General features: G+C 45.5%; 1 protein-coding gene across 2 annotated transcripts in view; it reads left to right on the top strand.

The window, feature by feature from the left end:
* Positions 1–15,972, top strand: part of ttc23 (tetratricopeptide repeat domain 23) — a 53,369-nt gene extending 37,397 nt beyond the window's left edge. Inside the window, exons 9-11 of one of the 2 annotated variants that reach the window (XM_085972358.1) lie at positions 1,397–1,546; positions 11,998–12,080; positions 13,968–15,972. In XM_085972358.1, coding sequence (XP_085828484.1) covers positions 1,397–1,546; positions 11,998–12,080; positions 13,968–14,094 — 360 coding nt within the window. In that variant the 3' untranslated portion in view covers positions 14,095–15,972. The remainder of the gene's footprint in view (positions 1–1,396; positions 1,547–11,997; positions 12,081–13,967) is intronic. The other variant, XM_085972359.1, reaches the window with a different exon arrangement.
* The last annotated feature ends 324 nt before the right edge of the window (positions 15,973–16,296 follow it).

The following is a 16,296-nucleotide window of genomic DNA, read 5'->3' as shown; positions in this document are numbered from 1 at the left end:
CTGCTCTTTCCCCAGAGCCCTGCAAATTTTTCCTTTTCAAGTATTTATCCAATTCCCTTTTGAAAGTTATTATTGAATCTACTTCCACCTCCCTTTCCGGCAGCACATTCCAGATCACAACAACTCACTGCGTAAAAAGAATTCTGGTTCTTTAACCAATTATCTTAAATCTGTGTCCTCTGGTTACCAGCCTCCTGCCAGTGGAAACGGGTTTTGATAGAGTAAATAAGGAGAAACTTTCATGATTTTGAACACCTCTATTAAATCTCCCCTTAACCTCCCCTGTTCTAAGGAGAACAATCCCAGCTTCTCCAGTCTTTCCACATAACTGGAAGTCCCTCATCCCTGGTACCATTCTGGTAAATCTCCTCCGCACCCTCTCCAAGGCCTTGACAAACCTCCTAAAGTGTGGTGCCCAGAATTGCCCACAATACTCCAGCTGGGGCCTAACCAGTGATTTATAAAGGTTTAGCATTACTTCCTTGCTTTTACATAGAAACATAGAAGATAGGAGCAGGAGTAGGCCATTCGGCCCCTCGAGGCTGCTCCGCCATTTAATGAGATCATGGCTGATCATCCAAACTCAGTACCCTGTCCCTGCCTTCTCCCCATATCCCTTGATCCCTTTAGCCTTAAGAAATATATCTATGCCTCTATTTATAAAGCCCAGGATCCCATATGATTTTTAATCGCTGTATCAACTTGTCCAGCAACCTTCAAAGATTTGTGTATGTGGACCCCCAGGTCTCTGTTCCTGCACCCCCTTTCCAAAGCTCTTTGAATAATACCGTGGGAGATTTAATGTCCACCGAAGGCAGCAGAGCGGTGGGCAGGACTTTGGCTTAACGAGGGGTGACACCCCTGACAATGCTCCACCGTGCAGATCACACAGTCGGGTCCTGTCGTGGGGGGCTCGGAGACCAGAGTGCTGCCAGACGAGCCAAGCTGACACAATCTGCAACTTCCCATACGTCCCTGTGCTCCCTGAAACAACAACAACAACTTGCATTTATATAGCACCTATAACACAGCAAGGCGTTTCACAGGAGCGATTATTAAACAACATTTGACACCGAGCCACATAAGGAGATATCGGGACAAGTGACCAAAAGCTTTGGTCAAAGAGGTCGGTTTTAAGGAGCGTCTTAAAGGAGGGGTAGAGAGGTTCAGGGAGGAAATTCCAGAGCTTAGGGCCCAGGCAGCTGAAGGCACGGCCACCAATGGTGGAGCGATGGAAATCCGGAGGGTTGTAGGGCTGGAGGAGGTTGCAGTGATATGGAGCGGGCGAGGTCATGGAGGGATTTGAAAACCAGGATGAGGTTAAAACGGTGGCGGCTCGGGGTTATTTTTTTTGTGTAAACTCAAGTTAACATCGATCATTTTGCCTTTACTGCAGGCTGCTTCGATCATGCTTCAGGAATCCCTCCCAGCCAAGCTTTCCACCTTTGGAGAATACAGCGCAGAGGCGGAAGAGACATACAAACTATTTGGAGGAATCGAATTAGCACAGGGACACCAGAAAGCAGCCTACAAAAAGTTCAGACAAGTGAGTGCCGGGTGGAAAATTGCACATTAGTTGATATAATACCTCAACCGACACCTAAAAACAGATTATCTGGTCATTTGTGGCTGCGGGAGCTTGCTGTGCATAAATTGGCTGCCGCGTTTCCCACAGTGACCACACTTCAAAAAGTACTTCATTGGCTGTAAAGCTCTGTGGGACGCCCTGAGGTGGTGAAAGGCACTATATAAATGCATGTTCTTTTCCTTTAACTGATACAGATAGTTGAAGTGGGGGTGATGGAATACCAGCTTTTTTGTTTCAATGGCTGATTACCAGAGCTTACCCTGGTAGATTTTTCCTCTCGCCCCTCTTCAGCGCTCCCTTCGGCCCTGAGGGCGACGACTCGTGCTTCCGTTTGGTTGCGCGGATGCTTCGTGTCTGTCGCCCAATCAGCCGGGCTCAATGCGTGAGCCTTTAGACGGCGAGTGTTGGCATTACATGTGAGTGAAGCTGGGGAGGATATCTCAGCTTCGGCCCAACCCTGTCCTGTCCAGTCCAGTCCTTGCACCCACACTTGCTGCCGGGAGCCAGTTTTACAGTCTAAATCAAAACGATTAGAGCCACAGCAACATTATTCCGACTGAACGGGGAGAAAAAGGCTGAGAGACTGGGACAGCTCGTACCTTTGGTGATGGGCGCTATTGAAATAAATCTCCCAGTAGTCACACAATTGTTTTAATTATTCAAGCCAACCAGTCAGAACAGTGTCTTCAAAACTAGTCAATAAACAACCAGTATGCCAATTAATTTTGCTTGGTTGCACTTGTAGAACATGTGGAGGCATCTGGCCAATAAATACACAAATTGGAATCAATAAATGTCCCCGTACAATTGATTGCAACTGTTTGTTTGTTATGAGCTGCCCAGCATTCAACTCGATATTTCTGCACACAAAAGAGCTTTGTATTTGCACGTTCAGTAGATTTAGTTTAATGTCACGTCAGCTTGAATGTGACGCACATTTTGGCTCCCTCACTAATGGAGAAGCTTGTTATAAGATGCCTGTAATTTACCTTTCCTCTGGATAGAAAAGACATATTCCAACAGGGGATGTTTGAAATAAATGTAGACGGTGCTGAATAATGGTGCCGGTTAATCAACATCTGGCAATTGCCTTTCAAGCGTCTCCACCATCAATATCCTGGGGGTCACCATTGACCAGAAACTTAACTGGACCAGCCACATAAATACTGTGACAACAAGAGCCGGTCAGAGGCTAGGTATTCTGCGGCAAGTGTCTAACCTCCTGACTCCCCAAAGCCTTTCCACCATCTACAAGGCACAAGTAAGGAGTGTGATGGAATACTCTCCCCTTGCCTGGATGAGTGCAGCTCCAATAACACTTGAGAAGCTTGACATCATCCAGGACAAAGCAGCCCACTTGATTGGCACCCCATCTACCACCTTAAACATTCACTCCCTCCACCACCGGCGCACCGTGGCTGCAGTGTGCACCATCTACAAGATGCACTGCAGCAACTCGCCAAGGCTTCTTCGGCAGCACCTCCCAAACCCGTGGCCTCTTCCACCTAGAAGGACAAGGGCAGCAGGCGCATGGGAACACCGCCTCCAAGCCACACACCATCCTGACTTGGAAGTATATCGTCGATTCTTTATCGTCGCTGGGTCAAAATCCTGGAACTCCCTCCCTAACAGCCCTGTGGGAGTACCTTCACCACACGGACTGCAGCGGTTCAAGAAGGCATCTCACCACCACCTTCTCAAGGGGCAATTAGGGATGGGCAATAAATGCTGGCCTTGCCAGCGACACCCATGAACGAATAAATTAAAAAAAATATCTAACACCTGTATTGATTTCTTTGTGGGTTCAATGATGAGACATTTATGAAAGAGAATGTCTTTTAATCCAAAGTTTGTTCAACTCAGTTCAACAGCATTTACAGGAGACATCATGTTAGAAATCCATCTTGAATGAAACTGAAACTAAACCAAACTGCTTGTCTCTCACATGACCTCTGCTGGTCAGGCATAAGTAATCAATACATGCAACTATGCTGGTAAGGCATGATAATCAAACAGGCAAATAACATCACTATTTGCTGATATCATTACATCTCCTTTTCTTAAAACAAAAGTATTTTACTTTTAACTAACAACATGTTTTCTTTGTATTAATCTGCATTTTAACTGTAACACTTAATGAACTTACATTAACATTATCATTATCAAGGTTTTTAACCTTGCTTTGTGTGTTCACATGAAATATGTAAATACACTAGAACTTGAAGAAAGAATAAGATAACATTACTTCCTTCTATAACAATAGTCCTTAAATTTGCTCAGTCTCTCAGGAGGCTTCACGTGTCTTGAGGATTTTCTGATTGATTGTCCTTGAATCTGAGTTGTTGCCTCAGATGATGTGTTCTCAGCTGTGTGATCAGGTTGTTCAACAGTATCAGTCTCTTGACCTGCTGTGTCTGGTCCCATGAGAAGATCTCGACGATTTCTTCTCAGAACAGCACCCTCATCTGTCTGAATGGTGTATGATCTTGGTTGAACTTCACTCAGGACAGTTTCCTTCTGAGTCCATGTGTTTGTTTTGTCTTTGAACCTTACTTGGTCACCAGTGTGGAGTTCAGGTAGGTTTTGTGTTCCTCTGTCATAGTAGTACTTTTGCTTTTCTTTCTGTTGCTCTTTGAACTTCCTCACTTTCACCCCCTCTTTTGTTTTCAGGAGGTTCTCCGGGATGGGTAGGTTTGACCTTAGCCGACGTCCCATCAGGAGTTGGGCTGGTGACTTACCACACTCGAGCGGCGTTGTGCAGTATACAAGCATGCTTTGGTAGAAGTCAGTTCCACTGTCTTTTGCCTTGTACATCAGTCTTTTCACTGTCTGGACCGATTTTTCCACTAGTCCATTGGACTGTGGATAGTGAGGACTTGACGTTGTGTGGACAAAGTCCCACTCTTTGGCAAAGTGTCGGAAACTTGCATTGTAAAACTGGGGTCCGTTGTCTGTGAAGACCTCGCTTGCCACGCCATGTCTGGAGAATATGGCTTTCATACATGTTATCACAGCATCTGCAGTGGTGGTGTGCAGTCTACAAACCTCTGGATACAGGGAGTAATAGTCTGTGACTACAAGATAGTCCTTCCCTTGACATACGAATAGGTCAGCGCCTACCTTCTGGTAAGGCCTGTCTGGTGCTGGGTGTGGCTGTAGTGGTTCTACCGGATTGCTTGCTCGATATTTCAGGCATATTGTGCAGTTTGACACCTCATTTGTCACATCTTGGTTGATTCGTGGCCAGTACATCACCTCTCGTGCTCTTTTCTTACACTTTTCGATTCCCAGATGTCCTCCATGGATCTTTTTTAACATCTCTTTTCTCAGACTCTTTGGGATAACTATTTTACTTCCTTTGTAGATGATGTCTTCGACCACTGATCGTTCCGCCCTGCAGTTCCAGTACTCTGCCATGTCAGGTGAGCAGTCTTGCTTCATGTTGGGCCATCCATCCAAGATGCCTTTCCTCAGTCGTCTCATTGTTTCATCTTTGTTTGTCTCAGTCTTTATGAGCTACATTTTTGCATCTGCTATGGGCAGTGCACTTGTGATCATGTCCACGTAGGCGTTCACTTTTTCATCCATTGTGGTGTTTGCGGGCTCACTTGGGTCAACAGCTCTGGACAACGTGTCTGCTGTATACATCAGCTTAACCGGTGTGTACGCAACATTCAGTTCATCAATGAGGACTCTCTTTACCAGGTTCAGTCTCTCACAGGCTTTTAAACCTAGTATGGCTTGCACCTCCTTTGGCACCACGATTAATGCTAACGTGTGCTCTCTGTCCTTGTGTGTCACTTTGACAATGCATCTTCCTTTCACTGGTATTTCAGTACCTGAGTATCCTGTCACTTTCACTTTGATTCCATGTATCTTTGGTCTGGGTCTAATTTTCTTAAAATCAGTCTCTGATATCACATTAACTTGTGCTCCAGTATCCAATTTAAATGGAATGTGTATGTCATTCACTTTTAGTGTCAACATCCAGTCTCTTCCTTCTTTTTTGTTTTCAGACACAACATCTACATTGAACTCCTCTATCTCGCTTTCATCTACTGCATGGACCTTGCTTTGTTGCGCTTGGTTCTTACAGCAACGGGCATAATGGTTGTTTTTGTTGCAACTATTGCATTTTTTACCATATGCTGGACACTTTTTTGGTGGATGCTGTGTACCGCATCGACTACATGACTTTCGATTGTCCCCTTCATTTTCGTTCGCTGGCCACGCCTCTTTTTTCACATTGGCGCTCTTTTTGTTAAACGGTTTGTGTCCGTTCTTTCTCACTGCATCCACGTTGCAGCTATTGTCACTGAACAGCTCCTTTGCCTGCAACTTCACAGTCTCTGTAGCCCTACACAGTGCTATGGCTTTTCCCAGGTCTAGATCTTGCTCTCTTAGCAGTCTTTCCCTTAGACCATTATCTGGAATACCACACACCAGTCTGTCTTTTATCAGCGAGTCTGCCAGTCCCCCAAATTCACACGATTTGCTTCTGTTTCTCAGTTCAGTCACATACTGATCAATAGGCTCACCCGTTTTCTGTACACATGTGAAAAATCTGTGCCTCTCAAACGTCACGTTACGTTTAGGTATGCAGTAGGCCTCAAACTGTTCCATTATTTTATCTAGCTTCATTTTGTCTCCATTAGCAGCGAATGTGAAGTTATTATACACCTCCAGCGCTGCTTCACCCACGACATGTAAGAACAGTGACGATTTCCTTTTATTACTTTTCTCGTCAGCTCCGATTGCCGCTAAATACAACTCTAAACGTTGTTTGAATCTCCTCCAATTTTCAGCCACATTACCTGTCAACTGAAGCGTCGCCGGTGGGAGTAAACCTTCCATTTTTCACTTCGTTAGCTATTCTCTAATGGTAAGTAACGATGTTCTCTTTTGGCTTGCTAATCGGTGGAGAGCTGATTTAACTTCAGATTTTTCCTCTTCATCTCTTTCAATCACTTCTGACACCATGTATTGATTTCTTTGTGGGTTCAATGATGAGACATTTATGAAAGAGAATGTCTTTTAATCCAAAGTTTGTTCAACTCAGTTCAACAGCATTTACAGGAGACATCATGTTAGAAATCCATCTTGAATGAAACTGAAACTAAACCAAACTGCTTGTCTCTCACATGACCTCTGCTGGTCAGGCATAAGTAATCAATACATGCAACTATGCTGGTAAGGCATGATAATCAAACAGGCAAATAACATCACTATTTGCTGATATCATTACAACACCTACTACAAAAATGGAGGAAGTCGTACACATATAATGTCAGTCGTGGCTCAGTGAGGTAGCACTCTCTGGCCTCGGAGTCAGAAGGTTGTGGTTTCAAGTCCCACTCCAGAGACTTGAACACAAAATCTAGGCAGACACTCCCAGTGCAGTGCTGAGGCAGTGCTGCATTATTGGAGGTGATTTCCTTCAGTTGTCCAGTTAGAAACAGAAGCCACGTCTGCCAGTTCGTGGACGTAAAGGACTCAATGGCATTACTCGAAGCAGAGCAAGGAGCTTTCCCTGTGCCCTGGCTGACAATTCCTACCTCAGCGAAAACTACCAACAACAGAGTAAGTGATTATTCATCTCCAGTTACTGTTTGTGGGACCTTGCTGTGTACAAATTGTGTAGGCGCGCTTGCCTACATGAAAACCGTGACTACACTTCAAAAGTGATTCTTTCGATGTTTTTTGGGATATCCTGAGGATAAGACATTAAGTAAGTGCAAGTTCTTCCTCATGTGATCTTCCTACTCAAGTGGTCAGTTTGTACATTACTGAGGGTTGTTTGAAGGGACCGGTTTGCAAAGCCATGTTTCATCTGTAATTATTACAGGAAAGTAACTGAACAGAGGCTGTATTTTGCTTTGAGCTCTGATTAGAGAGATGGGTTCAGTGGCCCTTGTTCTTGAGTCTCAAATTCTTTTAAAAGTTTGCACTACTGAAAGGAAGTTCAACTTCCCTTTGTTACCAGTCTGTCCTAATCGCTTAGCGTAGCTGTGGTTATTCATTGGATGCAAACCTCTTTGGGACTTTCTGAGGACACATTAAGGCACTAAATAAATCCAAGCACATTTTTGAGTATGGAAGGGGGTGCGGGGTGCGGTTCTCTCTAGTTTTCTCCCAATATTGCCTGCTGCCCTGACTTGCATTGTGATGCAGTGTCACAGGCATGGCCCTCCAGCACCTCATGCATGTGACCATTCCTACGCGTAAGCCATGTGGGTTGTAACAGCCCAAACTCGGTCCTTTCTTCGCCCGACATCCATACAATCATCCCCTCTCCGAGGTCTCTCGGCGTTTTGCACTGCACTTAATACTGACACATTGACACTTGGACTGCCGTTGAACGATCTCGTTAATCTTCCGTAACGGCGCCTTTTTTTGCGGAGGGATTTTCTTGGAGCGCATGTTTCTGCTTTATTTTTGGTGAAGCAATGGTACTACTGTGATCTGTTAACAAGTGGCAAGGGCTGCTTGTTGTGGTGATTGCTGCGTGCATCGTGAAGGGGACTCCAAGTGTCAGTAAATAAATCGCAGGCCTTTTCCCTGTACTGGCTGCTAGGTATGTACCATGGAAGGGGAGCTGGGCGCAGACACACTGTGACATCTGATCTGCCATTCGGCTGTTTACGATTTTGTTGCTCTCCAAGACAGCAGCTGCAGGCAGCACAATATTTACCTCTTAGTAACTGGAGTAGGTTCTAAAGATGGAAGATGTAAAGTTTAATTACAATTGTGTTCTGTAATAATAACACCCTGTCCCTAAAATGGTCTGTTTGATAGAAAGAAATACTTTTTTTTTTAATTCGTCTCTGGGATGTGGGCGTCGCTGGCAAGGCCAGCATTTATTGCCCATCCCTAATTTCTAACTTGCATTTCTATAGCGCCTTTCGCAACCTCGGGGCATCCCAAAGCGCTTTACCGCAAATGGACTACTTTTATAAGTGTAGTCACTATTGTAATGTAGGAAATGCGGCAGCCAATTTGCGCACAGCAAGCTCCCACAAACAGCAATGTGATAATGACCAGATCATCTGTTTCCGTGATGTTAATTGAGGGATAAATATTGGCCCAGGACACTGGGGAGAACTCCGCCCCCCTCCCCCCCCCCCCGACCACCTGCTCTTCTTCGAAATAGTGGCCGTGGGATCTATTACATCGACCTGACAGGACAGGCGGGGCCTCGGTTTAACGTCTCCTTCGAAAGACGACACCTCCGACAGTGCGGCACTCCCTCAGCACTGCACTGGCACATCAGCCTAGATTTTGTGCTCAAGTTTCCTAATTGCAACTAGACAGCACGATTGATGATTTTTTTGAAGGACATTACTCAAACATGAAGGACCTAGCATTTTTACAGGTCTTGTATTTTACAACCCAGTAATCATGTACTGTGCCAAGGACTTTTGGCTGAATTTGAAATTAAATCCTAAGCAAGGCCACAGCTAGAGGAGACTCTCATTCCATCAGTCTGGGCTGGATTTGCACACAGGTCCCAGAGCTGAAAGACCAGCATTGAACCCACTGCACTACCCAGTTCCCCTCAAACAGATTTTAAACTCAAAATGTTTTCCCTCTTTAAAGAAAGGGGTTAACGGAAGTCTGATTAAACAGATGCTCTGGTTAAGTGGATGGGAATGTGTGGGTGTTAAAGGAATCTGTACCATTTTAAATCATTGTCCTCGTTCTAGTGGTTAATGGAGCAGACATATACTTTGTAAGATTCCAGACTGTGGCAGAAGCAGCTAAGACACTGGGTCATAAATAGTATTGTCGGAAAGTTGTGTGAAATGCAAAGACTAATTTACACTCTCGCTTCATCCCATACAGTGCATATCATTGTATTATCTGCCACTAACTTGGCTGCTGTTGACAGTGACTGATTAGAGCTCCCTGATGGTTTGCATCAGAAATCACGGAATAGAATCATAGAATGTTTACAGCACGGAAGGAGGCCATTCGGCCCGTCGAGCCCGTGCCAGCTCTCTGCAAGAGCAATTCAGCTAGTCTCACTCCCCCGCCCTTTCCCCGTAGCCCTGCAATTTTGTTTCCTTCAGGTACTTATTCAACTTCCTTTTGAAAGCCACGATTGAGTCTGCCTCCACCACCCTCTCAGGCAGCGCGTTCCAGATCCTCACCACTCGCTGCCTAAAAAAAAGTTTTTCCTCATGTCGCTTTTGGTTCTTCTGCCAATCACCTTAAATCTGTGTCCTCTGGTTATCGAACCTTCCACCAATGGGAACAGTTTCTCTCTATGTACCTTGTCCAGGCCCCCTCATGATTTTGAACATCTATATCAAATCTCCTCTCAACCTTCTCTACTCAAAGAAAGAAATAGAAGCAGGAGTCAGCCATTCGGCCCCTCGAGCCTGCTCCGCCATTCAACAAGATCGTGGCTGATCTGATCTTGGCCTCAACTCCACTTTCCTGCCTGTTCCCCATAACCCTGATTTTCAAAAATCTGTCTGTCTCCGCCTTGAATATATTCAATGACTCCGCCTCCACAGCTCTCTGGAATAGAGAATTCCAAAGATTCACGACCCTTTAAGGAGAACAACCCCAGCTTCTCTAGTCTATCCACGTAACTGATTTAGTGGGTAAATGTTTAAACTCCACGTGATCTGGACCAGAAGGTGCCAGCTTTGATCAGCGGCCTGTACCGAGTTCGCTGATTGCAGCAGCTGCAACAGTCTGGTTGCTATGATTGTCCTGAGCAAGCTAGGAAGGGTTAAAATTAACCAGGGTTCCCAGTCACCCCCCCCCCCCCCCCCACCCCAGCCCAAGGTGCTGGAACGTGTGGAAGCTTGACCATCAGGTGAGGTGAGGATCGAGTTCTGCTGCGATGCCCTCCACAGTCGATTGGCCCGTCAACACTCACTATCCAGACTCTCGCATGAAGACTGTCCACTTGGGTGAGGTACCAACAGGCAACCTGTGCCTGTGTAACCATACCCCTGCACAAATCCGCACCTTCAACATCAGCTTCAGATTTAAAATTCTCATCCTTGTGTTCAGATCTCTCCATGACCCTCGCCCCTCCCTATCTCTGTAACCTCGTCCAGCCATACAACCCTCTAGGGTCTCTGCATTTCCTCCAATCGTGGCCTCTTGAGCATCCCTGATTTTAATCGCTCCACCATTGGCGGCCGTGCCTTCAGCTGCCTGGGCCCTAAACTCTGGAATTCCCTCCCTAAACCTCTCCGCCTCTCTACCTCTCTCTTCTTATACAAGACATTCCCTGAAACCTACCTCCACCTGTCCTAATATCTCCTTATGTGGCTTTGTGTCAAATTTTGTCTGATAACGCTCCTGTGAAGCACATTGGGTCACTTTACTATGTTAAAGGCGCTATATAAATACAAAATTTTGTTATTGTTGAGGTGAGGAAAGGGCAGGAAATTAGGTGGATGCAGGAGAGGAAAATAGAAAAAAAGAGATGAAGTTTATGTCCGCCAGTAGTATAAAGCTCTGTTCAAACATTCAGCTGTGTAGAGATCCCATTCAATTCAGGACGCCCCCGTTTTACAGAGGCCACTCGACATTAGTTCAGAGGGAGGTGTTGCCTTGGCCTCCCATCTGTGCTGAGCTAGCAGATCTCCGCCAGGGCGGTGTGGGAGCAACAGTCAGCCTCCGCCTCCCTTGGCTAGCGAGGAGGACACCACAGGCGATGGGCTTCCACACCTGATCGCAAGCCCGCTGGAACATTTGCACGCGTGTAGATGTTGGATTTGGCCACGGCTATGATATCCTCCACAGTTGAATATCCTTTCAACCCTCACTGTCGGAACCAATACAACAAGAACAACAACAATTGCATTTATATAGCGCCTTTAACATAGTAAAAAGTCCCAAGGCACTTCATGGGACCGGTAACAGACAAAATTTGACACCGAGCCACATAAGGAGATATTAGGACAGGTGACCAAAAGCTTGGTCAAACAGGTAGGTTTTAAGGAGCGTCTAGAGAGGTGGAGAGGTTTAGGGAGGGAATTCCAGAGCTTAGGGCCTGGACAGCTGAAGGCACGGCCGCCAACGGTGGAGCGCTGAAAATCGGGGATGGGTAAGAGGCCAGAATTGGAGGAGCGGCGAGATCTCGGAGGGTTGCGGGGCCGGAGAAGGTTACAGAGATAGGGAGGGGAGCGAGGCCATGGAGGGATGATTCGCTGCTTTAGTCGGGATACAGGGGCAATGCTGGTAGAAGTTGACCCCAGCAGGGGGTCAGCACCAACGGGTGAGGGGGGGAGAAAAAAACTGGAGAATGAAAAGGTCCGCACACAATTTTGTTAAAACTAGTGTTTTGCTATTCGGTTGCAAGCAGAAAATGTGCTGATCCAGGGCGACTGTTATTAGCTGAATGTAGAGTTCTAATTAAATACTTTAATCTCTCTGTTTGGCAGTGCCTGGAAGTTCAGACCTTTCTGTATGGTTCAAAGCACAAAAAGACAAGAGCTACCCAGCAAACAGTCAAACTCTTATCCAAGTAAGTGACGCCTCAATGACCATCGGATCATTGACCCGAGCTGGCTGAAGCTACTGGGAGCTTTCGAGAGAACCGCCGATCTGCATCTTTAACTAGTGCGTTGCCACAGGGCCAGTAATAGTCGCAATAATCATTTTAATGGCTCTCCCGATTGCTTAAAGAAAAAAAATGACTGGCATTTCTCCAGCGCCTTTCATGACCTCGGGACGTCTCGAAGCGCTTTCCAGCCAATGAAGTATTTTTTGAAGTGTAGTCTCTCTTGTAATGCAGGAAACGCGGCAGCCAATTTGCGCACAGCAAGCTCCCGAATTCCTGGAACATCCTCCCTAACAGCACTGTGTAGGAATACCTTCACCACACGGACGAAACATATAAGATTGTGAGGGGGCTTGATCGGGTGGATGCGGTGAGGATGTTTCCACTGATGGGTGAGACTAGAACTAGGGGGCATAATCTTAGAATAAGGGGCTGCCCTTTCAAAACTGAGATGAGGAGAAACTTCTTCACTCAGAGGGTAGTAAATCTATGGAATTTGCTACTTCAGAGAGCTGTGGAAGCTGCAACATTAAATACATTTAAAAAGGAGATAGACAGTTTCCTAGCAGATAAGGGAATTAGGGGTTACGGGGAGTGGGCAGGGAAGTGGACGTGAGTCTAGGTTCGGATCAGCCATGATCCTATTGAATGGCGGAGCAGGCCCGAGGGGCCGTATGGCCTACTCCTGCTCCTACTTCTTAAGTTCTTATGACTGCAGCGGTTCAAGAAGGCAGCTCACCACCACCTTAAGGGGCAATTAGGGATGGGCAATAAATGCTACCATCCCAGGAACGAATAAAAAAAAAAAAAAAGGACCAGATCATGGCTGAGGGATAAATATTGGCCCCAGGACACCAGGGAGAACTCCCCTGCTCTTCTTCGAAATAGTGCCGTGGGATCTTTTACATCCAACTGAGAGAGCAGACGGGTCCTCGGTTTAACATCTCAACTGAAAGACAGCTCCTCCAACAGTGCGGCACTCCCTCAGTACTGCACTGGGAGTGTCAGAATAGATTTTGTGCTCAAGTCGCTGAACTGGGACGAAAGCTAGACATTCATAGGGCAAATTCTGATATTAGCAAAAACCTTCCCAGAGATTCAATTGATTGATTCCCTACAACCCTTGTCATTGCTGTGTGTGCAAGTCCAAGCTCCTGCTTTTCCAGACCTCTGGTGTTCTTATTCCACAGTTTTTATCAGAATATTTCCAGGAGATTCAGACCTGAGTAAAGTTTTCCGAGTTATTTCCTGGTGGCCTTGGAACAAGTTCAGTTCCTGTGAGAAATCGCTTCCTTGCTCTTGGGCTTGATGACTCCTGCCATTGTTCAAACTTCTATAGTTAGCATCATATGATCAAGAGGAAAATGTTACAGGCTCCAGATGTTGCATTCTCCACAATCCCCAGTGGCCCACCTGGTAAGGACACTACCTGATAAGGCACTGAGGCATACAGACACCAGGTTTGGTGCCTAATCTCAGTTGGTAAGGTTGGGTTTAGATCTTGTAGGCTGGGAAATCTGCCAGGTCCCAATTACGCCTGCAGAAAGTGCGGGCATGGATGTCGGGTAAGAACAGGCTGTGAAGCCCCTCCCCCCCCCCCACCCACGAAGATTAACCTCCCAGCGCTCCCTCGTGAGGGCTATACGTGTGGGTAGCCATGTGTGGGAGCTTTAGGAGGGCTGGTGCCACCGGGGGGCACCATACCTCAACATGAGTCAGCACCTGCAGGGAAGTAAGGGAGAAAGATGGACAGGGAAAAGATCATTTTTCCATGACATTTTGACCCAGATTTCTGGCTTACCTTGGGAACGTTTCATTAAAAACCAATTGTTGTTTTGTATCTTTTGACAGGTCTCCTGAGGTGGCTCTGACAGAAGGGAGGACCGGAGCAGATCATTTAAAGCAGAGACCGCTGTTTTGTGCTGTGGTACCAAGACACAGTACATCGGGAGGGACCAAAGCAAACGTCTATGACTGACTGATGTGTTCAGAATGTTGCCTCGGGGCACTAGGATGGAGCTCAGCACCCTGGCCCACTCGTACCTCCCCCCTCAAAATCAACTCTGAGGCCATTGTTCGGACCATTGGCGGCCGTGCCTTCAGCTGCCTGGGCCCCCGAGCTCTGGAATTCCTCCCCTAAACCTCTCCACCTTTAAGACGCTCCTTAAAACCTATCTCTTTGACCAAGCTTTCGGTCACCTGTCCTAATATCTCCTTACGTGGCTCAGTGTCAAATTTTGTCTGATTTATGCTCCTGCGAAACACCCTGGGACGTTTTACTACTTTTAAGCTGCAACATAAATGCAGGTTGTTGTTGTTGCTGGATGCTTGGTATACTCTGTGTTACCCTTCAGTGTTTATATTAAGATTTTTAGTTTTGCTAATCATTTTGAATGGAATTTCTCCTCTTACTCTCAGTTTAGCTATAATAGATTTATGTAATATGCAGTTCCCTTTCTATTGTTTCAACAAAGTGCCTTAACCTCAGTCTCAGTCATACATCTGCATCTTATTGAAAATTTTATGTCTGCGCACAAATGTTTGCAATTCCTTACGTCACACTTTTTTATCAGTTTTTTCTGTTAGAAATTCCAGTGTCCATATTTATAATGGAAACTTTCTATGTAAACGTGTCACGCTGTAATTGCATGATCTGGACACCAGATGATGCTCTATTCTCCCCGGTGTCCTGGGCCAATATTTATCCCTCACCCAACATCACGAAAAAAGCAGATTATCTGGCCTTTATCACATTGCTGTTTGTGGTAATAGGCTGCTGCATTTCCTACATTACAATTGTGACTACAATTCGAAAGTACTTCATTGGATGTAAAGCGCTTTGGGACGACCTGAGGTTATGAAAGGCGCTGTAGAAATGCAAGTCTTTTTATAATATTTTTTTTTACACTTGCTGAAATTTATTGTGTGTATGAGTTCAGAATAAAACCTGTAGATTCACTAAAAGTAACATGAACCAGCTTTCATTGTGGTCAGATGTGGTTGTTTTATGCAGGAAGTCCCATGTTGGAATTCCGATAGTTATGAAGACATGACCAGACGGGTCAGCAGCAGACTGTCAATGATGAATGGGGAGTTGATGAAATGTAAGCAAAATGTTGTTCAGTATTAATTCTGTACACATTGCTAATAGTTTTGCTACGAACTTCTACTTTGATGTCAAATAATGTACACAACGTAGTGAATGAAGTATCCACTTCACATCTTGTGGGTCCATAACTTACGTAGAATTTACAGCACAGAAACAGGCCATTCGGCCCAACCAGTCCATGCCGGTGTTTATGCTCCACTCGAGCCTCCTCCCGTCTTTCCTCATCTAACTCTATCAGCGTAACCCTCTATTCCCTTCTCCCTCATATGCTTGTCCAGCCTCCCCTTAAATGTATCGATACTATTCGCTTCAACCACTCCCTGTGGTAGCGAGTTCCACATTCTCACCACTCTCTGGGTAAAGAAGTTTCTCCTGAATTCCCTATTGGATTTCTTGGTGACCATCTTATATTGATGGCCTCTAGTTTTGCTCTTCCTCACAAGTGGAAACATTCTCTCTGTATCCACTCTATCAAAACCTTTCATAATTTTAAAGACCTCTATTAGGTCACCCCTCAGCCTTCTCTTTTCAAGAGCAAAGAGACCCAGCCTGTTCATCTTTTCCTGATAGGTGTACCCTCGCATTTCTGGTATCTTGTACTTGCTCAGTTTTCAGATCTGGTTAGAGTGTTTGTTGGGAGAGTTTTGGCTGAATTTTTTCTGGATCACTTCCTAATTTGGATCTTTATTTTACACTCATTGTTTTGCACTATCTGTACATTTAATAAAATATAATTTAATAATGTTATACATGTGGTATGGGGTCGTTTATTGTATATTGCACTTTAAAGTCTGGGACTGTACAGCTGAATATGCAGTGGGGTGTGGGCTTATTGACTACTCTTGGAAATTTTCACCTAACTGCCTTGTGTAAGTGAAACTGCTTTAAGTCTTGATTTGTTGATACTACTTTCCCAAGTTCTGGATTATAACATCCTACAAATTCTGTGGTGGTGCTGCTGTTGTGGGGAATTTCAAGGACGTACAGCTGGAGCACTTCGAAATATGGTTATGTAGATTTGAAATGTTTTGAAGCCACTGTCTCCATAGTAACAACGTTATACCGGAGCGT

Source organism: Somniosus microcephalus, chromosome 32, assembly GCF_052327205.1.
Source record: "Somniosus microcephalus isolate GS21.2 chromosome 32, FLI_Smic_1.0, whole genome shotgun sequence".
NCBI lineage: Eukaryota > Metazoa > Chordata > Chondrichthyes > Squaliformes > Somniosidae > Somniosus > Somniosus microcephalus.
The sequence above is the reverse complement of the archived record's forward strand: the minus strand, read 5'-3'. Positions and strand labels throughout refer to the sequence as shown.